At 56.0% G+C, this 27,556-nt stretch overlaps 1 protein-coding gene across 1 annotated transcript; it reads left to right on the forward strand.

Moving 5' to 3' along the window:
* Positions 1–229: 229 nt before the first annotated feature.
* LOC134342245 (complement C1s subcomponent-like) lies at positions 230–23,536 on the forward strand. The gene is made up of 7 exons (XM_063040206.1): positions 230–462; positions 3,540–3,756; positions 6,402–6,564; positions 7,793–7,912; positions 10,871–10,990; positions 16,405–16,482; positions 22,674–23,536. Exons 1-7 carry the CDS (start codon positions 245–247, stop codon positions 23,450–23,452), a joined length of 1,695 nt encoding a protein of 564 aa, XP_062896276.1. The 5' UTR covers positions 230–244; the 3' UTR covers positions 23,453–23,536.
* The last annotated feature ends 4,020 nt before the right edge of the window (positions 23,537–27,556 follow it).

Here is a 27,556-nt window from a genome sequence, read left to right on the forward strand (position 1 = left end):
TAAGGAGGGAAGGGGAGGAGGGAAGGTAGGAATGAGGGTGGGAGTGAGAGAGGGAGTGGTAAGGAGGGAAGGGGAGGAGGGAAGGTAGGAATGAGGGTGGGAGTGAGGGGGAGGTAAGGAGGGAAGGGGAGGAGGGAAGGTAGGAATGAGGGTGGCAGTGAGAGGGGAAGTGGAGGAGGGAAGGTAGGAATGAGGGTGGGAGTAGGAGGGAAGGGGAGGAGGGGAAGTAGGAACGAGGGTGAGAATGAGAGGGGAGGTAAGGAGGGAGCGGAAGGGAGGAGGGGAGGAGGGAGGAAGGGAAGGGGCGAGGCTTGGACCGGTTCCCTCGTCGCAGTCCAGCCGCCGGGGAGAGCGGACGGTCGAAGCCGAACAAACTGTGTCCCGGAGCGGCGCGCAGACCCCGAGGGGGGTGAAAGGGGGAAGACTGGAGATTCTGCCGGCGGCGGCGCCGGTGGAGATGTGGTGAGAGGGGCCGGGGGCTGGAAGGGACAGGGCGGTGAAGAGACAAGACGACGGAGAGGAAGCGGGGTGGGGGGGGGGGCAATGAGTGAAGGTGGGGGGGGAGAGAAAATAAAGAGACGAGACAGAGGGATGAGAGGGGCGGGCAGTAAAGGAGTGGGGGACAGATGGGGAAGAGAGAGGAGAGAACTTGAGGGGAGAGAGAACGTGGGAGAACGGGCAGACAGAGAGAGAGAGAGAGGGAGAACGGGTGAGGTGGAGGGATAGGGAGGAGGGGGTAGGAGGTGGGAAGTGGAGGGCGTATTGCGCAGATCCCGAAATGATTACAAACGATTATCTGTGGGAACGGGTCAACAACAGTTACCGAGAATTTTCCAGTGCTTTCCGACTCAGCTGTTGCAAAACCATTCTTTTCAACCGACCATGACCCCATCTCCGGCTCCCGTCAAACCCACCGGGACCCCGTCTCCGGCTCCCGTCAGACCCACCTGGACCCCGTCCCCCGCTCCCGTCAGACCCACCGGGGCCCCGTCTCCCTCTCCCGTTAAACCCACCGGGACCCGGTCTCCCGCTCCCGTTAAACCCACCTGGACCCGGTCTCCCGCTCCCGTTAAACCCACCGGGACCCCATCTCCGGCTCCCCTTAAACCCATCTGGACCCCGTCCCCCGCTCCCGTCAGACCCACCGGGACCCGGTCTCCCGCTCCCGTTAAACCCACCGGGACCCCGTCTCCCGCTCCCGTCAGACCCAGCGGGACCCCGTCCCCCGCTCCCGTCAGACCCACCGGGACCCGGTCTCCCTCTCCCGTTAAACCCACCGGGACCCCGTCTCCCGCTCCCGTTAAACCCACCGGGACCCGGTCTCCCGCTCCCCTCAAACCCACCGGGACCCCGTCTCCCGCTCCCGTTAAACCCACCGGGACCCCGTCTCCCGCTCCCGTCAGACCCACCTGGACCCCGTCCCCCGCTCCCGTCAGACCCACCGGGACCCCGTCTCCCGCTGCCGTCAGACCCACCTGGACCCCGTCCCCCGCTGCCGTCAGACCCACCGGGACCCGGTCTCCCGCTCCCGTTAAACCCACCGGGACCCGGTCTCCCGCTCCCGTTAAACCCACCGGGACCCGGTCTCCCTCTCCCGTTAAACCCACCGGGACCCCGTCTCCCGCTCCCGTCAAACCCACCGGGACCCCGTCTCCCGCTCCCGTCAGACCCACCGGGACCCCGTCTCCCGCTCCCTTCAGACCCACCGGGACCCCGTCTCCCGCTCCCGTCAGACCCACCGGGACCCCGTCTCCCGCTCCCGTCAAACCCACCGGGACCCCGTCTCCCGCTCCCTTCAAACCCACCGGGACCCCGTCTCCCGCTCCCGTCAAACCCACCTGGACTCCGTCTCCCTCTCCCGTCAGATCCACCGGGACCCCGTCTCCCGCTCCCGTCAGACCCACTGGGACCCCGTCTCCCGCTCCCGTCAGACCCACTGGGACCCCGTCTCCCGCTCCCGTCAGACCCACCGGGACCCCGTCTCCCTCTCCCGTCAAACCCACCGGGACCCCGTTTCGCGCCGAACTTACACCCAGCCCGCCTGCAAGCCGAACACAGAACCGTACCGCACAGAGACAGGACTTTCGGCCCACAAAAGCTGCTGCTGTAAATGATGCCGGTTTAAAGAATTTTTGCGGTGAATGCGCGGTGGGTGGCGGGAGGGGTTCGGCTGGAGGAGGAGGAAGAGTTGGCGGTGTGGAGGGTGGAGGGAAAGGAGAGGGGGAGTAGGAGACTGAGAAGGAGGGTTTATAAGGCAGCAGGAAGGGAGGAGAAGGCGGTGGAGAGAGGGAAGGTGTGAGACCTCTTGGAGATTGTACCGAGGGCGCACGGTAAAATCCTCATTGTCGCTCCCTTTCTCTCACTTCACCCCCCTCTCCCTCTGCTCCTCTCTCCCCCTCACTCCCTCCCGCTCTCCACCCGTCCCCCACCATGCCCAACTCACTTACTCGCATACCCTCTATTCCCACACCCGCTGCCCCAAATCTCCCCCCCACCGCTTGTTCCTTCTTTCTCCTCCTCTCTCTTCCCTCTCTCCCCGCTCGTTCCGCTCCCTCTCCTCTCTTCCCCACTGTCCCCTCTGTCTCCCCACGCCTCTCTCCCTACCCCCATCCCTCTCTCCACCTTTCTTCCCGCCTCTCCCCCTCCCTCTCCTCTTTCTCTGTTCTCCCCCTCTCCCGACCCTCTCTCCGCTCTCTGTTACCCTCTCTCTCACCCCTCCCTCTCCCCACCCCCTTCTCGACTGCCCCTCTCCCTTCGCTCCTCTCCTGACCCTCTCCCCGCCCCCTATTACCCTCTCTCTCCCCTCCCCCTTCTCTAATGCCCCTCACTCTCCCCGTCGCCCCCTCCGGCTCCCGTACCACACTCTGCCCCCGAATCGCCTCCCCGTCTCCCCCTCCGTTCTCCACCACACATTCCCCCCCTCCCGTTCACCCTTACTCCATGTTCTCCCCTTCACGCCGCCTCTCATCCCTCTCTCCTCCCCCTCTTTCCCCCTCCTTTCTTTCCCCCCGCTCGCTCCTCCCTCTATCGACCCTCTCTCTCTCGCCCTCCCTCTTCCCTCTCTTTCCCCATCCCTCCTTTCTCTCTCATCCCTCTCTCTCTCTCTCATCCCCCCCTCTCTCTCTCTCTCGCCCTCCCTCTTCCCTCTCTTTCCCCATCCCTCCTTTCTCTCTCATCCCTCTCTCTCTCTCTCTCTCATCCCCCCCTCTCTCTCTCTCTCTCTCCCCCTCCCCCCCTCTCTCTCTCTCTCTCTCTCGCCCTCCCTCTTCCCTCTCTTTCCCCATCCCTCTCTCTCTCTCTCATCCCTCTCTCTCTCTCTCTCTCGCCCTCCCTCTTTCCTCTCTTTTCCCATCCCTCCTTTCTCTCTCATCCCTCTCTCTCTCTCTCTCTCATCCCTCTCTCTCTCTCTCTCTCTCTCTCTCTCGCCCTCCCTCTTCCCTCTCTTTCCCCATCCCTCCTTTCTTTCTCTCTCTCTCTCTCTCTCTCTCTCTCTCTCTCTCTCTCTCTCTCTCTCTCTCTCCCCCCCCCCCCGCCTCCAGGCTCATCCTGTGCCTGCTCCTGGCCCCTCCGGGCTCCGGGTCCACCGTTCTGACCGGAATCCGGGGCCACTTCCACTCGCCGGGATACCCGCAGGGGTACCCCGGTGACGTAAACCTGACGTGGGAGATCCGGCTACCCCCGGGGTACGGGGTCGAGCTGCGCGTCACGCACGTCAACATCGAGCCGTCGCGGGACTGCGCCGACGATCATCTGCAGGTTACCGTCCGATCGGGGAGAGGGGAGGGAAGGAGAGGGGAGAGTAGGAGAGGGGGAGGGAAGGAGAGGGGAGAGTAGGAGAGGGGAGGGAAGGAGGGGGGAGGGAAGGAGGGGGGAGAGTAGGAGAGGGGGAGGGAAGGAGAGGGGAGGGAAGGAGAGGGGAGAGTAGGAGAGGGGAAGGGAAGGAGAGGGGAGGGAAGGAGAGGGGAGGGAAGGAGAGGGGAGAGTAGGAGAGGGGGAGGGAAGGAGAGGGGAGGGAAGGAGAGGGGAGGGAAGGAGAGGGGAGGGAAGGAGAGGGGAGAGTAGGAGAGGCGGAGGGAAGGAGAGAGGAGAGTAGGGGAGGGGGAGGGAAGGAGAGGGGAGGGAAGGAGAGAGGAGAGTAGGAGAGGGGGAGGGAAGGAGAGGGGAGGGAAGGAGAGGGGGGAGAGTAGGAGAGGGGGAGGGAAGGAGAGGGGAGGGAAGGAGAGGGGAGAGTAGGAGAGGGGGAGGGAAGGAGAGGGGAGGGAAGGAGAGGGGAGGGAAGGAGAGGGGAGAGTAGGAGAGGGGGAGGGAAGGAGAGGGGAGGGAAGGAGAGGGGAGGGAAGGAGAGAGGAGAGTAGGAGAGGGGGAGGGAAGGAGAGGGGAGGGAAGGAGAGGGGGAGAGTAGGAGAGGGGGAGGGAAGGAGAGGGGAGGGAAGGAGAGAGGAGAGTAGGGGAGGGGGAGGGAAGGAGAGAGGAGAGTAGGAGAGGGGGAGGGAAGGAGAGGGGAGGGAAGGAGAGGGTAGGGAAGGAGAGAGGAGAGTAGGAGAGGGGAGGGAAGGAGAGGGGAGGGAAGGAGAGGGGAGAGTAGGAGAGGGGGAGGGAAGGAGATGGGAGGGAAGGAGAGGGGAGAGTAGGAGAGGGGGAGGGAAGGAGAGGGGAGGGAAGGAGAGAGGAGAGTAGGAGAGGGGGAGGGAAGGAGCGGGGAGGGAAAGAGAGAGGAGAGTAGGAGAGAGGAGAGTAGGAGAGGGGGAGGGAAGGAGAGGGGAGGGAAGGAGAGGGGGAGAGTAGGAGAGGGGGAGGGAAGGAGAGGGGAGGGAAGGAGAGGGGAGGGAAGGAGAGGGAAGGGAAGGAGAGGGGAGGGAAGGAGAGGGGCGAGTAGGAGAGGGGGAGGGAAGGAGAGGGGAGTGAAGGAGAGAGGAGAGTAGGAGAGGGGGAGTGAAGGAGAGAGGAGAGTAGGAGAGGGGGAGTGAAGGAGAGGGGAGGGAAGGAGAGGGAAGGGAAGGAGAGGGGAGGGAAGGAGAGAGCAGAGTAGGAAAGGGGGAGGGAAGGAGGGGGGAAGGGGAGGGGAGGGATGGAGAGGGGAGAATAGGAGAGGGGGAGGGAAGGAGAGGGGAGGGAAGGAGAGGGGAGGGAAGGAGAGGGGAGAGTAGGAGAGGGGGAGGGAAGGAGAGGGGAGTGAAGGAGAGAGGAGAGTAGGAGAGGGGGAGTGAAGGAGAGAGGAGAGTAGGAGAGGGGGAGTGAAGGAGAGGGGAGGGAAGGAGAGGGAAGGGAAGGAGAGGGGAGGGAAGGAGAGAGCAGAGTAGGAAAGGGGGAGGGAAGGAGGGGGGAAGGGGAGGGGAGGGATGGAGAGGGGAGGGAAGGTGGGAGGGAAGGAGGGGGAAGAAAGGAGAGGGGAGGGAAGGAGGGGGGAGGGAAGGAGAGGGGAGGGAAGGAGGGGGAGGGAAGGAGGGGGGAAGAAAGGAGAGGGGAGGGAAGGAGGGGGGAGGGAAGGAGGGGGGAAGAAAGGAGAAGGGAGGGAAGGAGAGGGGAGAGTAGGAGAGGGGGAGGGAAGGAGAGGGGAGGGAAGGAGAGGGGAGGGAAGGAGAGAGGAGGGAAGGAGGGGGGAGGGAAGGTGGGAGGGAAGGAGAGGGGAGGGAAGGAGAGAGGAGAGTAGGAGAGAGGAGAGTAGGAGAGGGGGAAGGAAGGAGAGGGGGAGGGAAGGAGAGGGGAGGGAAGGAGAGAGGAGGGAAGGAGGGGGAGGGAAGGTGGGAGGGAAGGAGAGGGGAGGGAAGGAGTGAGGAGAGTAGGAGAGGGGGAGGGAAGGAGAAGGGAGAGATGGAGGAGAAGGGAGGGAAGGAGGGGGGAGGGAAGGAGAGGGGAGGGAAGGAGGGGGGAGGAAAGGAGAGGGAGAAGGGGAGTTGGGAGAGATAGAGGAGGGGAATAGTAGCGGTATTAAGGATTATGGGGGAAAGGGAGGCGGTAGACGAGTCCATCGCCAGACCAGCCGAGATCTCATTGAACGGCGGAGCAGGACCGTCGGTCCGGTCGGCCGGCTCCTGACCTTATTTCTTATCTTCTCAGGGGAGGGGCAAAGGGGGACGTTGAGGGGACGGAGTGAGGAGAGAGATCAGAGGGGATTGAATGTTGTCGAGAAGGTGAGACGAGGGGCGGCAGTGTGGCGAGCGCTGGGTGGGAGGGATGCGGGCCGAGAGGGAGGAGAGTTGACGGGGTGGGGAATTGGGGAAAGAGAGAGGGGGTGGTGGTAGAAGGCTGGGGAGTAGGGGGAGGGGGTGGAGTCGGAAGGGGGGGAGGTTTCTGATGTATTTTCTTCTGTCTCCTCACCCCGTCTCCCCCCCAACCCTCCCTCTGCTTTCCCTGTCCATCTCTCTCCCCTCACCTTCCCGCCCGCCGCCCCCCCCTTCCAGGTCCTGTCGCAGGACGAGATCCCGGGCCCCGTCTGCGGCTCCGGCAACCTCTCGCTCCCCCTCTTCTTCCGAACGTCCGGTCCTCGGATGGTCGTCTCCTTCACCTCGAAGCTCTCCAACGCCCGGCGGCGCACCGGGTTCCTGGCCTACTACAGCGCCGTGGGTGAGGGGCGCCTGTTCTCCGCCAGTCCTGCTCTCCCCCCCGACCCCTCCCCTCCCACCTCTGTCCCACTCCCCGTCCCCCTTCCTCTCTCTCCCCTCCCACCCCTTTCCTCTTGCAGTGTTCCCTCTCTTTCACTCCCTCTCCCACCCCTCTCATACCTCTGTCCCACTCCTCTCCCCTTCCTCTCTCCCCTCCCACATCTCTCCCACTCCTCTCTGCTTGCTCTCTTCCCCGGCTCTTCCACCCCTCTCTCACGCTCTCCCACCCCCTCTCTCCCGTTCTTCCCTTCCCCTCTTCGATTATGAGGACACTCAGTCCTCGTTTATTGTCATTTAGAAACGCATGCATTAAAAAATGATACTATGTTCCTCCAGAAAGATATCACAGAAACACAGGACAAACCAAGACTAAAGCTGACAAAACCACATAATTATAACATATAGTTACAACAGTGCAAAGCAATACTGTAATTTGATAAAGAGCAGACCATGGGCACGGTAAAAAAAAAGTCTCGAAGTCCCGATAGCCTCATCATCTCACGCAGGCAGTAGAAGGGAGAAACTCTCGCCGCCATGAACCTCCCAGCGCCGACAACTTGCCGATGAAGCACCCCACCGCAGCGGACTCTGAGTCCGTCTAAAACTTCGAGCCTCCGACGAGCCCTCCGACATCGAGCACCATCCTCTGCCCTCCGGAGATTCCGGACCGCACAGTAGCAGCAGCAGCGAGACCGGACATTTCAGAAGTTTCACCAGATGTTCCCCAGTGCTCTCACGTCCGTCTCCATCAAATCAGGATTGTGCACGGCCACCCTACTTGACAGATAACAGGCATCACCACCGGAGTGGCCACTGCGAGCTGTGTCACACCGCCATCTTCTCCTCCTTCCTTTCTCAACCCCTCTCTCGCCCTTTCTCTCTCCCCTCCCACTCCGCTCTGCTGGCTCCCTTCCGCTCTCTTTCACCCCCTCTCTCTCTCCCCTCCACCTCCCTCCCACTCCTCTCCCCTTTCCCCTCTCTCGCCCTCTCTTCCCCCTTTCTCTCTACCCCTCCCCTCTCCGACCCCCTCTTCCCCTCGCCCCTCCTTTCTCGCCATTTCTTCCCCATCTTTTCTCCCCTTCCCTCCCTCATCGCCTCGCTTCGCCTCAGTCGCCCCTCTCTCCTCTCCCCCACCCCTCTCCTCTGGCCTCCTGAACCGCCCCCCCTCAAGTATCGGCCTCTCCCCCCAGATATCGACGAGTGCGCGGAAGGCAGGCCCTGCGGCCAGTTCTGCGTTAACTACATCGGGGGCTTCCTTTGTACCTGCGGCTTCGGGTACCGGTTGCTGGAGGACGGCGTGAGCTGCGGGGGTGAGAATCGGGGGGGGGTGGGGTCGAGGGTGTAGGGATAGAGGAGGGAGGGTGGGGGGTGTCTGGAGGATGGAGGGAGGGAGCGGCGAGAGGGTTGGGGATCGGGGAGGGGCGGGAGTGAAGGCAAAGAGGGAGGGATGGCGAGGAGGGACGGAGAGCGGCGAGGGGGCGTTGGGGATGGGGGACGGCAGGGGGCGGGAGCGAACCGAAGAGGGAAGAGGGACGAGGAGGGAGGGTGTCGGTGAGGAGGAAGTGGGTGGGGGTGGTGCCCGCGAGGAGGGAGGCGCGAGGGTGTAGGGGCGGCGAAGAGGGAGGGTTTCGTCGGGAGAGGCGAGGAAGGGGCGGGGAGGGCGAACGTAGGGATGGCGGAGGCGGGGAGGGACTTGGACGGCGGGGAGTCGGCGTGTGGCGAGGAGGGAAGTCGGGCTGGCGAGGGAGTGGAGCATCGGAGGCGAGAGGGTGAGATTGGTTCAGGGCTGCCTACGGCGCGGAGGCCGGGAGAGCCGCCGATGGAAGGAGTGTCCGGCCGTACAGGGAGCGCGACGGGAGGGAGAGGAATCTGTTGACGGGGGAGTGCCGTGGGCGGGAAGTCGAAGCGGGAGAAGGGCGCGTTAGAAAGAGGCATGGCGACGGCGAGGGGTCGCCACCGGAGAAAGAGGGGGCGCTGCACAGGACACGGGCCACAGGCGAGACAGGAGCGCAGTGTGAGAGAGGTTGGACTATGAGGAGGGAGCGTCACAGTGGGGGGAGGGGGAGAGAGAGAGGACCGTGGGTACAGCTGGGGCGCGGTGAGGAGGGAGCGCTCTGGGGGTGGGGGGCCGAATGCTGATGAGAGAGAGAGAGCGCCTCTTTAGAGAGGCTACCAGGCGAGGAGGGGATATGACGGATAGAGAGAGAGAGAGAGAGAGAGAGAGAGAGAGAGAGAGAGAGAGAGAGAGAGAGAGAGAGAGAGAGAGAGAGAGAGAGGTGGGGGGAGAGTGAGTGGGAGAGAGAGGGAGAGTGTGAGAGCGGAGATAGCGAAGGTGGAGATAATGGTTAGCCTAGGTGTAAAAGGACGAGGCAGCGTCACGGGGCGGGAGGGTGCACGGTGGGAGAGAGGAGGAGGGGTAGGAGGGGATGACGGAGATGCGGAGGATTGTCGAGGAGGGAGGGGGTGACGGAGACTGGGGAGGGATGTCGGGGAGGGAGGGGTTGACAGAGACGGGGAGGGGAGGGGGTGACGGAGACGGGGAGGGGTGTAGGGGAGGGAGGGGGTGACGGAGACGGGGAGGAGTGTAGGGGAGGGAGGGCTTGACAGAGACGGGGAGGGGAGTAGGGGAGGGAGGGAGTGACGGAGACGGGGAGGAGTGTAGGGGAGGGAGGGGGTGACGGAGATGGGGACGAGTGTAGGGGCGGGAGGGGGTGACGGAGACGGGGAGGGGCGTAGGGGAGGGAGGGGGTGACGGAGACGGGGAAGGGGGGAAGGGGTGTAGGGGAGGGAGGGGGTGACGGAGACAGGGAGGGTGTAGGGGAGGGAGGGGGTGACGGAGACTGGGTGGGGTGTAGGGGAGGGAGGGGGTGACGGAGACGGGGAGGGGTGTAGGGGAGGGAGGGGGTGACGGAGACAGGGAGGGGTGTAGGGGAGGGAGGGGGTGACGGAGACGGGGAGGGGTGTAGGGGAGGGAGGGGGTGACGGAGACTGGGTGGGGTGTAGGGGAGGGAGGGGGTGACGGAGACGGGGAGGGGTGTAGGGGAGGGAGGGGGTGACGGAGACAGGGAGGGGTGTAGGGGAGGGAGGGGGTGACGGAGACAGGGAGGGGTGTAGGGGAGGGAGGGGGTGACGGAGACTGGGTGGGGTGTAGGGGAGGGAGGGGGTGACGGAGACGGGGAGGGGTGTAGGGGAGGGAGGGTGTGACGGAGACAGGGAGGGGTGTAGGGGAGGGAGGGGGTGACGGAGACAGGGAGGGGAGTAGGGGTGGGAGCGGGTGATGGAGACGGGGAGGGGTGTAGGGGAGGGTAGGGGTGACGGAGACAGGGAGGGGTGTAGGGGAGGGAGGGGGTAACGGAGACTGGGAGGGGTGTAGGGGCGGGAGGGGGTGACGGAGACGGGGAGGGGCGTAGGGGAGGGAGGGGGTGACGGAGACGGGGAGGGGCGTAGGGGAGGGAGGGGGTGACGGAGACGGGGAAGGGGTGTAGGGGAGGGAGGGGGTGACGGAGACAGGGAGGAGTGTAGAGCAGAGAGGGGATGATGAAGACGGGTAAGGGTATAGGTGTGGGAGTGGGTGACGGAGACGGGGAGGGGCGTTGAGGAGGGAGGGAGTGACGGAGACGGGGAGGGTTGAAAGGGTAGGAGGGGATCGCGGAGATGGGAACATTGTAGGGGAGGGAGGGGGTGACGGAGACGGGGACGGGTGTAGGGAAGGGAGGGGGTGATGGAGACGGGGAGGGGTGTAGGGGAGGGGGGGGTGACGGAGACGGGGAAGGGTTGTAGAGGAGGGAGGGGGTGACAGAGACAGGGAGGGGTGTAGCGGTGGGAGGGGGTGACGGAGACAGGGAGGAGTGTAGGGCAGAGAGGGGATGATGGAGACGGGGAAGGGTATAGGTGTGGGAGTGGGTGACGGAGACCGGGAGGGGCGTTGAGGAGGGAGGGAGCGACGGAGACGCGGAGGATTGAGAGGGTAGGAGGGGATCGCGGAGATGGGAAGATTATAGGGGAGGGAGGGGGTGACGGAGATGGGGAGGGGTCTAGGGGAGGGAGGGGGTGACGGAGATGGGGAGGGGTGTAGGGGAGGGACGGGGTGACCGAGACGGGAAGGGGTGTAAGGGAGGGAGGAGGTGACCGAGACTGCGGGTTGTAGGGGAGGGAGGGGTGACGGAGACGGGGTATCACAGGGACGGAACGTGGGGCTCGCAGCTCCTATCGCCCGATTCCTACGACGACCGTCACCCCTAATAACCGCCCTCCCTTCTGCCCTACAGTCGTGGACTGTGGGGCTCCCCGGCGCCTCAGGAACGGAGTGACGAATTTTACCTCCACTCTCCTGCAAAGCCGCGTCAAGTACAGCTGTGAGGAGCCCTATTACGCCCTGGAGGGCGCCGGTAAGCCTGTCTCCCTCCGCCGGAGGTCAGAACGGGACCGTTCGCGCCTGTCGTTTCAGCTGCTCCCTCGCCGGGCCTCTCCCTATAGTCCACCGAATCCACTTGTTCCAAATCTCCATATCTACTGTCATTGGAGAGGGATCAGGGAAGATTCACGAAAATGAACCCAGGAATGAAAGGGTTACCATATGAGGATCATCTGGCAGCTCTTGGGCTGTATTCGCTGGAGTTCAGGAGAATGCCGGGGGGAGGGGGGAATTTCATAGAAACATTCCGAGTGTTAAAAGACCTGAACAGATTAGGTATGGCAAAGTTATTTCCCATGGTAGTGGAGTATAGGACAAGAGGGCACGACTTCAGGATTGAACGACGTCCATTTATAACTAAGATGCAGAGAAATGATTTTCGTCAGAGGGTGGTAAATCTGTGCATTTGCTGCCATGAGCGGCTGTGGAGGCCAAGTCATTGGGTGTACTTAAGGCAGAGATAGATTCGCCAGGGCATCAAAGGGTATGCAGAGGAAGTAGAGGAGTGGGGATGACTGGAAGAATTGGATCAGCCCACGATTGAATGGCGGAGCAGAATCGATAGGCCGAATGGCCTACTTCTGCACCTCTGTCTTATGGTCTTAAGGTCTTATGATGCTGAGCTCGATGGCAATCAGTCTACAGAATCTATTTCCATCGGAACCGCAGTACTATGCTAATCCCGACGGCAATCAGTCCACAGAATCTACTTCCATCGGAACCACAGTACTATGCTAATCCCGACGGCAATCAGTCTACAGAATCTACTTCCATCGGAACCACAGTACTATGCTAATCCCGACGGCAATCAGTCTACAGAATCTACTTCCATCGGAACCGCAGTACTATGCTAATCCCGAGAGCAGTCAGTCTACAGAATCTACTTCCATCGGAACCACAGTACTATGCTACTCCCGAGAGCAGTCAGTCTACAGAATATACTTCCATCGGAACCGCAGTACTATGCTAATCCCGACGGCAATCAGTCTACAGAATCTACTTCCATCGGAACCGCAGTACTATGCTAATCCCGACGGCAATCAGTCTACAGAATCTACTTCCATCGGAACCGCAGTACTATGCTAATCCCGACGGCAGTCAGTCTACAGAATCTACTTCCATCGGAACCGCAGTACTATGCTAATCCCGACGGCAGTCAGTCTACAGAATCTACTTCCATCGGAACCGCAGTACTATGCTAATCCCGACGGCAATCAGTCTACAGAATCTACTTCCATCGGAACCGCAGTACTATGCTAATCCCGACGGCAATCAGTCTACAGAATCTACTTCCATCGGAACCGCAGTACTATGCTAATCCCGACGGCAATCAGTCTACAGAATCTACTTCCATCGGAACCGCAGTACTATGCTAATCCCGACGGCAATCAGTCTACAGAATCTACTTCCATCGGAACCGCAGTACTATGCTAATCCGGACGGCAATCAGTCTACAGAATCTACTTCCATCGGAATCGCAGTACTATGCTAATCCCGACGGCAGTCAGTCTACAGAATCTACTTCCATCGGAACCGCAGTACTATGCTAATCCCGACGGCAATCAGTCTACAGAATCTACTTCCATCGGAACCGCAGTACTATGCTAATCCCGAGAGCAGTCAGTCTACAGAATCTACTTCCATCGGAACCGCAGTACTATGCTAATCCCGAGAGCAGTCAGTCTACAGAATCTACTTCCATCGGAACCGCAGTACTATGCTAATCCCGACGGCAATCAGTCTACAGAATCTACTTCCATCGGAACCACAGTACTATGCTAATCCCGAGGGCAGTCAGTCTACAGAATCTACTTCCATCGGAACCGCAGTACTATGCTAATCCCGACGGCAATCAGTCTACAGAATCTACTTCCATCGGAACCGCAGTACTATGCTAATCCCGACGGCAATCAGTCTACAGAATCTACTTCCATCGGAACCACAGTACTATGCTAATCCCGACGGCAATCAGTCTACAGAATCTACTTCCATCGGAACCGCAGTACTATGCTAATCCGGACGGCAATCAGTCTACAGAATCTACTTCCATCGGAACCGCAGTACTATGCTAATCCCGACGGCAATCAGTCTACAGAATCTACTTCCATCGGAACCGCAGTACTATGCTAATCCCGACGGCAATCAGTCTACAGAATCTACTTCCATCGGAACCGCAGTACTATGCTAATCCCGACGGCAATCAGTCTACAGAATCTACTTCCATCGGAACCGCAGTACTATGCTAATCCCGAGAGCAGTCAGTCTACAGAATCTACTTCCATCGGAACCACAGTACTATGCTACTCCCGAGAGCAGTCAGTCTACAGAATCTACTTCCATCGGAACCGCAGTACTATGCTAATCCCGATGGCAATCAGTCTACAGAATCTACTTCCATCGGAACCGCAGTACTATGCTAATCCCGACGGCAATCAGTCTACAGAATCTACTTCCATCGGAACCACAGTACTATGCTACTCCCGACAGCAATCAGTCTACAGAATCTACTTCCATCGGAACCACAGTACTGTGCTAATCCGGACGGCAATCAGTCTACAGAATCTACTTCCATCGGAACCGCAGTACTATGCTAATCCCGACGGCAATCAGTCTACAGAATCTACTTCCATCGGAACCACAGTACTATGCTAATCCCGACGGCAATCAGTCTACAGAATCTACTTCCATCGGAACCGCAGTACTATGCTAATCCTGACGGCAATCAGTCTACAGAATCTACTTCCATCGGAACCGCAGTACTATGCTAATCCCGAGAGCAGTCAGTCTACAGAATCTACTTCCATCCGAACCGCAGTAGTATGCTAATCCCGACGGCAATCAGTCTACAGAATCTACTTCCATCGGAACCGCAGTACTATGCTAATCCCGAGAGCAGTCAGTCTACAGAATCTACTTCCATCCGAACCGCAGTACTATGCTAATCCCGACGGCAATCAGTCTACAGAATCTACTTCCATCGGAACCACAGTACTATGCTACTTCCGAGAGCAGTCAGTCTACAGAATCTACTTCCATCGGAACCGCAGTCCTATGCTAATCCCGACGGCAATCAGTCTACAGAATTTACTTCCATCGGAACCGCAGTACTATGCTACTCCCGAGAGCAGTCAGTCTACAGAATCTACTTCCACCGGAACCGCAGTACTATGCTAATCCCGACGGCAATCAGTCTACAGAATCTACTTCCATCCGAACCGCAGTACTATGCTAATCCCGAGAGCAGTCAGTCTACAGAATCTACTTCCATCGGAACCGCAGTACTATGCTAATCCCGACGGCAATCAGTCTACAGAATCTACTTCCATCGGAACCGCAGTACTATGCTAATCCCGAGAGCAGTCAGTCTACAGAATCTACTTCCATCGGAACCGCAGTACTATGCTAATCCCGAGAGCAGTCAGTCTACAGAATCTACTTCCATCGGAACCGCAGTACTATGCTAATCCCGACGGCAATCAGTCTACAGAATCTACTTCCATCGGAACCGCAGTACTATGCTAATCCCGACGGCAATCAGTCTACAGAATCTACTTCCATCGGAACCGCAGTACTATGCTAATCCCGAGAGCAGTCAGTCTACAGAATCTACTTCCATCGGAACCGCAGTACTATGCTAATCCCGAGAGCAGTCAGTCTACAGAATCTACTTCCATCGGAACCGCAGTACTATGCTAATCCCGAGAGCAGTCAGTCTACAGAATCTACTTCCATCGGAACCGCAGTACTATGCTAATCCCGACGGCAATCAGTCTACAGAATCTACTTCCATCGGAACCGCAGTACTATGCTAATCCCGACGGCAATCAGTCTACAGAATCTACTTCCAGCGGAACCGCAGTACTATGCTAATCCCGACAGCAATCAGTCTACAGAATCTACTTCCATCGGAACCGCAGTACTATGCTAATCCCGACGGCAATCAGTCTACAGAATCTACTTCCATCGGAACCGCAGTACTATGCTACTCCCGACGGCAACTGAGATGGGGAGAAATTACTTTAGTCGGAGAGTGGTAAATCTGTGGAATTTGTAGCCACGAGTGGCTGTGGAGGCCAAGTCATCGGGTGTTTTTAAAGCAGAGTTAGATTCGCCAGGGCATCAAAGGGTGCGGGGAGAAGGCAGGGTAGTGGGGAAGACCGGAAGAATTGGATCAGCCCATTATGGAATGGCGGAGCAGATTCGATTGGCTGAATGGCCTACTTCTGCTCCTAAATCTTAATGTCTTATACACGCCCTGCGGTATTTATCAAATGGCGGCAGTTTGTGAAAATGTCTGTTTAAACAAGGCTCCGCCTCTGACAGTCCGCAGAATCTATTTTAATTGGTGCATTTTTGTTCTTGAATGTTGCTCCAGACAGCCGCAAAACCCGTTTTAAAAAAGGATGTCTCAGTGTGGAGAGGGGGAAAAAACAAACAAAAAAAAATAATCAAATCATGCAAACAGTAACTGTAAGCAAATCACATTTGGAGCCGAAAGTTTGCGACAGTGAGACAACAGCCACCCCAGTAGCCCGGTAGCTGCAGGCCACCGCCTCAGTTCAGCGCAGAGGCGAACTCCACCTGTAACCGGGTCTTGAACCGGCCGCATCTCAGGCCCCGCCGCCCCGATGCGCTCTCTCGGCGGCCCCGGAACGCGCCGACCCCCGTTTCTGGCCCACGCCTGGCCCCGCCGGGGTGGAGAGGGGGGCTCCAGCGCCTTGAATCGGTCAGGCCTCGGCCCGCTCCTCGCCCTCGGGATCGGGCCGCCGCCTGCCGCCCCGTGAGTACCGGCAATGCTGCGGCCTTGATCTTTCCGGCATCTTTGGAAAACTTCGGCCCCTCAAAACAGTCTACAGAATCTATTCGAGGGGACTCGTCGACCAGCTAAGTTCATCAGCAGGGCAATCGTGGCTACCTGCTTGCCATGGCTAGCAGAGCTGGGCTCATCGTGCGCAGACAGTATACGTTATGTACTTTGTAGAGTATGTGGGGTTGGCGTGTGTGCGTGCGGGGGGGGGGAATCTTATATAACTCTGCCTTCAGTCATCTCCAATCACCAGCGAAACCACAGCGACGTCCCCCGATAAGAGCAGGCTAATTTTTTGTTTGGCGGCAAGGGACTGGGGTGGTGGGGGTCGGAGAAGTGCACCTGCTTTTTTTTATCGGGAGACGGCGCGTACGGTCTCGTCGGTGAGTGGCGACCCCCCCTCCCTAAGCGGACCCCGTCTGGCCCCGTCCGTCGGTCAGCAGGGCTCCGGTCTCCCGGCGGAAGTGGTCTGGGATTGCTGGCGTGGCGTTGGAAACACTGCTTTCTCCAGCTCAGTTGCCTCCTTTCTTTATCGTCTCTCTCTCTCTCTCTCTCTCCCCACCATCCCATCTCCGCCGCAGAGGAGTTTGAATGCTCGGACAGCGCAGAATGGGTCGCCGTTGAAAGCGGGGAGGCAACGATGCCGAAATGCATGCCAGGTACCGAAACTTTTGACAATTTGTGGCCGTCCCCTTTGTAACTGACAGTGTAACACTCTAAATCGACACGACCCAATCACTGACCGTGTAACACCCTGAACATCAACACTACCCAATCACTGACCGTGTAACACCCTGAACATCAACACTACCCAATCACTCACCGTGTAACACCCTGAACATCAACACTACCCAATCACTCACCGTGTAACACCCTGAACATCAACACCACCCAATCACTCACCGTGTAATACCCTGAACATCAACACTACCCAATCACTGACTGTGTAACACCCTGAACATCAACACTACCCAATCACTCACCGTGTAACACCCTGAACATCAACACTACCCAATCACTGACTGTGTAACACCCTGAACATCAACACTACCCAATCACTCACCGTGTAACACCCTGAACATCAACACTACCCAATCACTGACCGTGTAACACCCTGAACATCGACAATAGCCAATCACTGACCGTGTAACACCCTGAACATCGAAACTACCCAATCACTGACAGTGTCACACCCTGAACATCGACACTACCCAATCACTCACCGTGTAACACCCTGAACATCAACACTACCCAATCACTGACCGTGTAGCACCCTGAACATCAACACTACCCAATCACTGACCGTGTAACACCCTGAACATCAACACTACCCAATCACTCACAGTGTAACACTCTGAACATCAACACTACCCAATCACTGACCGTGTAACACCCTCAACATCGACACTACCCAATCACTCACCGTGTAACACCCTGAACATCAACACTACCCAATCACTGACCCTGTAACACCCTGAACATCAACACTACCCAATCACTGACCGTGTAACACCCTGAACATCAACACTACCCAATCACTGACCGTGTAACACCCTGAACATCAACACTACCCAATCACTCACAGTGTAACACCCTGAACATCAACACTACCCAATCACTGACCGTGTAACACCCTGAACATCAACACTACCCAATCACTGACGGTGTGACACCCTGAACATCAACACTACCCAATCACTGACCGTGTAACACCCTGAACATCAATACTACCCAATCACTGACCGTGTAACACCCTGAATATCAACACTATCCAATCACTCACCCTTTAACACCCTGAACATCAACACTACCCAATCACTCACCGTGTAACACCCTGAACATCAACACTACCCAATCACTGACCGTGTAACACCCTGAACATCAACACTACCCAATCACTGACCGTGTGACACCCTGAACATCAACACTACCCAATCACTGATCGTGTAACACCCTGATCATCGACACTACCCAATCACTGACCGTGTAACACCCTGAACATCGACACTACCCAATCACTGACCGTGTAACACCCTGAACATCGACACTACCCAATCACTCACCGTGTAACACCCTGAACATCAACACTACCCAATCACTGACCGTGTAACACCGTGAACATCAACACTACCCAATCACTGATCATGTAACACCCTGAACATCAACACTACCCAATCACTGATCATGTAACACCCTGAACATCAACACTACCCAATCACTCACCGTGTAACACCCTGAACATCGACAATACCCAATCACTGACCGTGTAACACCCTGAACATCAACACTACCCAATCACTCACCGTGTAACACCCTGAACATCGACAATACCCAATCACTGACCGTGTAACACCCTGAACATCAACACTACCCAATCACTCACCGTGTAACACCCTGACCATCAACACTACCCAATCACTGACTGTGTAACACCCAGAACATCAACACTACCCAATCACTCACCGTGTAACACCCTGAACATCAACACTACCCAATCACTCACCATGTAACACCCTGAACATCAACACTACCCAATCACTGACCGTGTAACACCCTGAACATCAACACTACCCAATCACTCACCGTGTAACACCCTGAACATCGACAATACCCAATCACTGACCGTGTAACACCCTGAACATCAACACTACCCAATCACTCACCGTGTAACACCCTGACCATCAACACTACCCAATCACTGACTGTGTAACACCCAGAACATCAACACTACCCAATCACTCACCGTGTAACACCCTGAACATCAACACTACCCAATCACTCACCATGTAACACCCTGAACATCAACACTACCCAATCACTGACCGTGTAACACCCTGAACATCAACACTACCCAATCACTCACAGTGTAACACCCTGAACATCAACACTACCCAATCACTGACCGTGTAACACCCTGAACATCAACACTACCCAATCACTCACCGTGTAACACCCTGAACATCAACACTACCCAATCACTGACCGTGTAACACCCTGAACATCAACACTACCCAATCATTCACCCTTTAACACCCTGAACATCAACACTACCCAATCACTCACCGTGTAACACCCTGAACATCAACACTACCCAATCACTGACCGTGTAACACCCTGAACATCAACACTACCCAATCACTGACCGTGTGACACCCTGAACATCAACACTACCCAATCACTGATCGTGTAACACCCTGATCATCGACACTACCCAATCACTGACCGTGTAACACCCTGACCATCAACACTACCCAATCACTGACTGTGTAACACCCTGAACATCAACATTACCCAATCACTCACCGTGTAACACCCTGAACATCAACACTACCCAATCACTCACCGTGTAACACCCTGAACATCAACACTACCCAATCACTGACCGCGTAACACCCTGAACATCAACACTAGCCAATCACTGACCGTGTAACACCCTGAACATCAACACTACCCAATCACTGACTGTGTAACACCCTGAACATCAACACTACCCAATCACTCACCCTTTAACACCCTGAACATCGACACTACCCAATCACTGACCGTGTAACACCCTGAACATCAACACTACCCAATCACTGACCATGTAACACCCTGAACATCAACACTACCCAATCACTGACTGTGTAACACCCTGAACATCAACACTACCCAATCACTGATCGTGTAACACCCTGATCATCGACACTACCCAATCACTGACCGTGTAACACCCTGACCATCAACACTACCCAATCACTGACCTTGTAACACCGTGAATATCAACATTACCCAATCACTGTCCGTGTAACACCCTGAACATCAACACTACCCAATCACTCACCGTGTAACACCCTGAACATCGACAATACCCAATCACTGACCGTGTAACACCCTGAACATCAAACTACCCAATCACTCACCGTGTAACACCCTGAACATCAACACTACCCAATCACTGACCATGTAACACCCTGAACATCAAACTACCCAATCACTGTCCGTGTAACACCCTGATCATCGACACTACCCAATCACTGACCGTGTAACACCCTGACCATCAACACTACCCAATCACTGACCTTGTAACACCGTGAATATCAACATTACCCAATCACTGTCCGTGTAACACCCTGAACATCAACACTACCCAATCACTCACCGTGTAACACCCTGAACATCGACAATACCCAATCACTGACCGTGTAACACCCTGAACATCAAACTACCCAATCACTCACCGTGTAACACCCTGAACATCAACACTACCCAATCACTGACCATGTAACACCCTGAACATCAAACTACCCAATCACTGTCCGTGTAACACCCTGAACATCAACACTACCCAATCACTGACCTTGTAACACCGTGAATATCAACATTACCCAATCACTGTCCGTGTAACACCCTGAACATCAACACTACCCAGTCGCTGACCGTGTAACACCCTGAACATCAACACTACCCAATCACTGACCATGTAACACCCTGAACATCGACACTACCCAATCACTCACCATGTAACACCCTGAACATCGAAACTACCCAATCACTCACCGTGTAACACCCTGAACATCAATACTACCCAATCACTGACCGTGTAACACCCTGAACATCAACACTACCCAATCACTGACCGTGTAACACCCTGAACATCAACACTACCCAATCACTCACCGTGTAACACCCTGAACATCAACACTACCCAATCACTGACCGTGTAACACCCTGAACATCGACACTACCCAATCACTGACCGTGTAACACCCTGAACATCGACGCTACCCAATCACTGACCGTGTAACACCCTGAACATCAACACTACCCAATCACTGACCGTGTAACACCCTGAACATCAACACTACCCAATCACTCACCGTGTAACACCCTGAACATCGACACTACCCAATCACTGACCGTGTAACACCCTGAACATCAACACTACCCAATCACTGACCGTGTAACACCCTGAACATCGACACTACCCAATCACTCACCGTGTAACACCCTGAACATCGACACTACCCAATCATTCACCGTGTAACACCCTGAACATCAACACTACCCAATCACTGACCGTGTAACACCCTGAACATCAACACTACCCAATCACTGACCGTGTAACACCCTGAACATCAACACTACCCAATCACTCACCGTGTAGCACCCTGAACATCGACACTACCCAATCACTCACCGTGTAACACCCTGAACATCAACACTACCCGATCACTGACCGTGTAACACCCTGAACATCAACACTACCCAATCACTGACCGTGTAACACCCTGAACATCAACACTACCCAATCACTGACCGTGTAACACCCTGAACATCGACACTACCCAATCACTCACCGTGTAACACCCTGAACATCAACACTACCCAATCACTCACCGTGTAACACCCCGAACATCAAACTACCCAATCACTCACCGTGTAACACCCTGAACATCAACACCACCCAATCACTGACTGTGTAACACCCTGAACATCAACACTACCCAATCACTCACCGTGTAACACCCCGAACATCGACACTACCCAATCACTCATTGTGTAACACCCTGAACATCAACACTACCCAATCACTGACCGTGTAACACCCTGAACATCAACACTACCCAATCACTGACCGTGTGACACCCTGAACATCAACACTACCCAATCACTGATCGTGTAACACCCTGATCATCGACACTACCCAATCACTCATCGTGTAACACCCTGAACATCAACACTACCCAATCACTCACCGTGTAACACCCTGAACATCAACACTACCCAACCACTGACCGTGTAACACGCTCTCACCTTTAACACCTTGTTTGTCTCGGTCCATCCGAAGCTGGTGTCGTGACCTTCTTATTCTCTGTCTCTCCCCTTCACCCCTTCCCGCTGCCCCTCTTTCCTCCTTTCCCTGTATCGCTGTTTTCTCCGTCCTTTCCCCTCGCCCTCCACGCTTTGCTTCTCCCCAAATTCACCTCCTCTCCTCCGCCCTGTCCCTCTCTCCCTTTATCTCCGCCCCCTCCCGTCCCCGCTACCTTTATTACCCCTCTCCGTCTATCACTTCATTCCGGTCACCTCTTACCCTGCCTCTCTCTCTCTGTCTTTTGCGCGCTCTGTCCATCCCTCTCCCACCATGTATTTATTGCGTCCCTCGCCCTCCCCATCGCTCCTGGCCTCCACGTACCCCGTTCATCTTCCTTCCCCTCTCCCTCCAACCTCTCCCGGCCCCTTGCCCCCTCGTCCTCTCCTTTTCTCCTTTCCGCCGTCTCGCTCCCCCCCCGGCGCTACCTTCCCCCCCCCACCCCCACCACCTCTTTCTCTCTCCCGGCCCCTGCTCTGTGCTCGCCCACCTGACCGTCCCCTCTACCCGGCCCCCCCTTGCGCTCTCGTTCGCCCCCCACCTCCCCATCCCCGGCTTCTCTATCTGCCCCCCCCGCGCCCCTCTCCCCTCTCCCCTCCTTCCTCCCCCCGCACTTGCCCTTCCCCCTTCCTATGTCGGCACGCTGCCCCCTCCCCTCTGAAATTCCACCCTACCCCTCATCCCCACTTGCTCTCCCTCCCTGGCGCCTCCTCTCTCCTCTGCCTCGATCACTCTCACTTTTCCCCGACCCCCTCTCCTTCCCTTCCTTCCCACCCCCACCCCCGCTGCCCCTCTCTCCGTCTACCAATTTCCTCTCCTTCCCCTCTCCCGTTCGTTTACCTCCCTATCATTCCCTCTCGCCGTTCCTTCTGTCCCTCCCTACTCCTACCCCCGTCCTCTCTCTCTCTGTCCCTCCCGCCTCCTTCTCTCCCTCCGCCCCTTCCCACCACCCTCCACCGTGGCCCCCATCTGTTGGCCCCCGCCCTCCCTCCCTCCCAGTCTGCGGGGCCTGCCACGTCCTCTCGGGCACGGGCCGCATCTTCGGCGGCTCCCTCGCACGGCCGGGCCAGATCCCGTGGCAGGTCCGCCTGCGGCTGCCCTCCATGGCGGGCGGCGGGGCGCTGCTGAGCGACGGGTGGGTGCTGACCGCCGCCCACGTCGTCGAGACGGCGCTCCGGCCCCTGATCATCGCCGGGGTCACCAACCTTAGGACCGCGGGGCGGGAGGAGCGGCAGGAGCTGGAGGCCGAGAAGGTATTTCTCCACCCGGGCTACCGCAAGCAGGTCCTGGGATACCCGAACTACGACAACGACGTGGCCCTGGTGAAGCTGAAGAGGAGGGCGAAGTTGGGCCCCACCGTGGCCCCGCTCTGCCTGCCCGGGCCTGGGGAGATCGAGGTACCCTCGGTCGGGACCCTGGGTCTGATCGCGGGCTGGGGCAGGACGGAGAATAATTCCCGGCGCTCCTACGACCTCCTCTCGGCCCGGATCCCGGTGGTGGACATGGACCTCTGCCGGCGGGGCGACTACGCAGGCCAGTCCCCCGTCTTCACGGAGAACATGGTGTGCGCCGGACTGCCCGGCACCGACTCCTGCCAGGGCGACGGCGGCGGGGCCTACGTCTTCCTGGGCTCCGGCGGCCGGTGCGTGGCCCGCGGGATCGTCTCCTTCGGGCCCCTGCAGTGCGGGAGCTACAGCGCGTACACTCAGCTGGGGAAGTACGCGGACTGGCTGCAGGACGTGATGGCGGAGAACGGGCAGTGGGAGGACGACGAGTAGGGCGAAGAAACGACTCCTCACCGTCCTCTCTCAATAAAATGAAAGCGAACCATCCACAGAGTCGATTTAAACTTAATAATCTTTCCACTTAAGCAAAAAGACATAAGAGACCATAAGAGACATAAAAGCCAAAATGTACAAATCAGATAGATAGATAGACATACTTTATTGATCCCGAGGGAAACTGGGTTTCGTTACAGTTGCACCAACCAAGAACAGAGTATAAATATAGCAATATAAAACCATAAATAATTAAATAGTAATATGTAAATTATGTCAGGAAATAAGTCCAGGACCAGCCTATTGGCTCAGGGTGTCTGACCCTCCAAGGGAGGAGCTGTAAAGTTTGATGGCCACAGGCAGGAATGACTTCCTATGACGCTCTGTGCTGCATCTCGGTGGAATGAGTCTCTGGCTGGATGTACTCCTGTGCCCACCCAGTACATTATGTAGTGGATGGGAGACATTGTCCAAGATGGCATGCAACTTGGACAGCATCCTCTTTTCAGACACCGCCGTCAGAGAGTCCAGTTCCGTCCCCACAACATCACTGGTCTTACGGATGAGTTTGTTGATTCTGTTGGTGTCTGCTACCCTCAGCCTGCTGCCCCAGCACACAACAGCAAACATGATCGCACTGGCCACCACAGACTCGTAGAACATCCTCAGCATCGTCCGACAGATGTTAAAGGACCTCAGTCTCCTCAGGAAATAGAGACAGCTCTGACCCTTCTTGTAGACAGCCTCAGTGTTCTTTGACCAGTCCAGTTTTATGGCTCCAAAATAATATTCTTTCCTCCAACGATACCAAACCAAGCAGTCAAAGGATTAGACTTGAATTTACTTTTAAAAGTATTGAGAAAGTTTGAAATACTTCTTTCCAATATTTTTCAAGATTCGGGCATGTCCAAAACATATGAAAGAGTGAAGCTTCTCCGTTATTTCATCGATCACAATACGGAGATATATCTAAATAAAAACGAGACAACTTATCCTTAGTCATGTGGGCCCTGAGGACCACTTTAAATTGAAGGAGAGTGTGACGGGCACATAACGATGAGGGGTTGACCAATTAAAAAATTTTGATTCCAAGTTTCCTCAGGAATCGAAGTCTGTAAATCTCGCTCCCGAAGATTTGTAAATGGAAAGATGCGGCCCCTCCTGGTTACGTGATGAGATGTCATGTTTAAATTTCATTCCTGCCTGTGGCCATCAAACTTTACAACTCCTCCCTTGGAGGGTCAGACACCCTGAGCCAATAGGCTGGTCCTGGACTTATTTCCTGGCATCATTTACATATTACTATTTAACTATTTTTGCTTCTATTACTATTTATTATTTATGGTGCAACTGTAACGGAAACCAATTTCCCCCGGGATCAATAATGACTAAATTTAGAGAAGATTCGATGTTCAATCTTCGAATCTAATCAAGACTTTCAAAATATTGTGGGGAGCTTTTCTGAATTGTTTTCAAGACCTTTGATTTGCTGTTGAAGCACAGATCATGACCAACAATCTTTTTGTCCCCCCCTTTTTTTCGCTACTAATCAGCTTCAGTCTTGGTGGTGGGTTAGATTTTCTTTATATAATAAAATGATTATTTTTCAATGTTACGAACTTAGTGACCTGTACGAATACAGGGCAAGGAGTGTGATTTAGTTTAATGTATTGACCTATGTATTTATATATATTTTTTCTGTAATCTGTATTCTTATATTTAAATCAATAAAAATATTGGAAAGAGAAGAATGGTAACAACAGTGCCATTCGCATGTGCGAACCACGCAGTCCGTATCTCGGGACACCAGCAATTTGTCGCAACCAAGCGGCGGACCGTCTCCGGAGTCTAACCCGACAACGGCTGGCGTATCTACCCGCAACCAGCAGCCTGCAGGATCTAATTAAACTACAGGCGCCTATTCCCTCCGAACACAGCCTCCAATTCAGTTGATTAACGCCAATAATCCAAGCAGCTGTATAATCTGCCGCCCTGTTACAACTCAGGGGCCAGGAAACTCCAGACAGCGCTGTGCGTACGATTGAAGGAGTTGTATTCATGAATCTTAACTAAAGGGTCACGGAAGAATAACGAACAGAAAAGGGCCCATTTTAATTAAGCAGTCAGAGGTGCGCAGGTTGGGAGCTCGTCGCGAACTTCTCTGCCCCTCGGGCAGCGTGAGCGCGCACGACACCTCCGGAGCGCCGCTCGCAGTCCACCCCGAGCGAACGGGCCTCCCGCCGGGTCGTGACCGACAACCGGTTCTCCCCGGCGTCTTCCCTCTCTTCATCTCCCACCGGAGAGTAGCCCCAAGACCACCCTTAGTGACACTGACCAGTAAGAAATCCCCCCCCGCCCCGCTTCCACCCCGGTTCCACCAACCTGATTGGACGACACACATTCCCTTACCTTCGAACACAACCCGAACGCGCTAACAGCGGAACTGACTGCTCTTACAGAACTGTGGAAGTGGAATACATACAGCATAAAAGTAAAGATGGTACCCGGGGCGTTACACTATAAACAGCAAGAAAATAGACACGCTCACGGCAAACATAGTACGGCACGATTGTAGGGCAGTCTACGATCAGAGGACACAGATAGAGTGGATGTGGAGAGGATGTTTCCTGTAGTGGGGAAGTCTAGGACCAGAGGACACAGATAGAGTGGATGTGGAGAGGATGTTTCCTGTAGTGGGTGAGTCTGGGACCAGAGGACACAGATAGAGTGGATGTGGAGAGGATGATTCATGTAGTGGGGGAGTCTAGGACCAGAGGACACAGATAGAGTGGATGTGGAGAGGATGTTTCCTGTAGTGGGTGAGTCTGGGACCAGAGGACACAGATAGAGTGGATGTGGAGAGGATGTTTCCTGTAGTGGGGGAGTCTAGGACCAGAGGACACAGATAGAGTGGATGTGGGGAGGACGTTTACCTATAGTGGGGGAGTCTAGGACCAGAGGACACAGATAGAGTGGATATGGAGAGGATGTTTCCTGTAGTGTGGGGAGTCTAGGACCAGAGGACACAGATAGAGTGGATGTGCAGAGGATGTTTCCTGCAGTAGGGGAGTCTAGGACCAGAGGACACAGATAGAGTGCATGTGGAGAGGATGTTTCCTGTAGTGGGGAAGTCTAGGACCAGAGGACATTGATAGAGTGGATGTGGAGAGGATGTTTCCTGTAGTGGGGGAGTCCAGGACCAGAGGACACAGATAGAGTGGATGTGGAGAGGATGTTTCCTGTAGTGGGGGTAGTCTCGGACCAGAGGACACAGATAGAGTGGATGTGGAGAGGATGTTTCCTGTAGTGGGGGGAGTCTCGGACCAGAGGACACAGATAGAGTGGATGTGGAGAGGATGTTTCCTGTAGTGGGGGAGTCTAGGACCAGAGGACACAGATAGAGTGGATGTGGAGAGGATGTTTCCTGCAGTGGAGGAGTCTAGGACCAGAGGACACAGATAGAGTGGATGTGGAGAGGATGTTTCCTGTAGTGGGGGAGTCTAGGACCAGAGGACACAGACAGAGTGGATGTGGAGAGGATGTTTCCTGTATTGGGGGAGTCTAGGACCAGAGGACACAGATAGAGTGGATGTGGAGAGGATGTTTCCTGCAGTGGGGGAGTCTAGGACCAGAGGACACAGATAGAGTGGATGTGGAGAGGATGTTTCCTGTAGTGGGGGAGTCTAGGACCAGAGGACACAGATAGAGTGGATATGGGGAGGACGTTTACCTATAGTGGGGGAGTCTAGGACCAGAGGACACAGATAGAGTGGATATGGAGAGGATGTTTCCTGTAGTGTGGGGAGTCTAGGACCAGAGGACACAGATAGAGTGGATGTGGAGAGGATGTTTCCTGCAGTAGGGGAGTCTAGGACCAGAGGACACAGATAGAGTGCATGTGGAGAGGATGTTTCCTGTAGTGGGGAAGTCTAGGACCAGAGGACACAGATAGAGTGGATGTGGAGAGGATGTTTCCTGTAGTGGGGGAGTCTAGGACCAGAGGACACAGATAGAGTGGATGTGGAGAGGATGTTTCCTGTATTGGGGGAGTCTAGGACCAGAGGACACAGATAGAGTGGATGTGGAGAGGATGTTTCCTGTAGT

The sequence above is a fragment of the Mobula hypostoma genome, unplaced genomic scaffold (genome assembly GCF_963921235.1).
Source record: "Mobula hypostoma unplaced genomic scaffold, sMobHyp1.1 scaffold_87, whole genome shotgun sequence".
Classification (NCBI taxonomy): Eukaryota; Metazoa; Chordata; class Chondrichthyes; order Myliobatiformes; family Myliobatidae; genus Mobula; species Mobula hypostoma.

Bases quoted from the DNA above. Each gene is read 5' to 3' on its own strand.
- LOC134342245 (XM_063040206.1), top strand. From the start codon at position 245: ATGAGAGGGGAGGTAAGGAGGGAGCGGAAGGGAGGAGGGGAGGAGGGA. The intron at 3,757-6,401 runs GTTACCGTCCGA...CCCCCCTTCCAG, and splicing joins GCGCCGACGATCATCTGCAG to GTCCTGTCGCAGGACGAGAT. The intron at 6,565-7,792 runs GTGAGGGGCGCC...CTCTCCCCCCAG, and splicing joins GGCCTACTACAGCGCCGTGG to ATATCGACGAGTGCGCGGAA.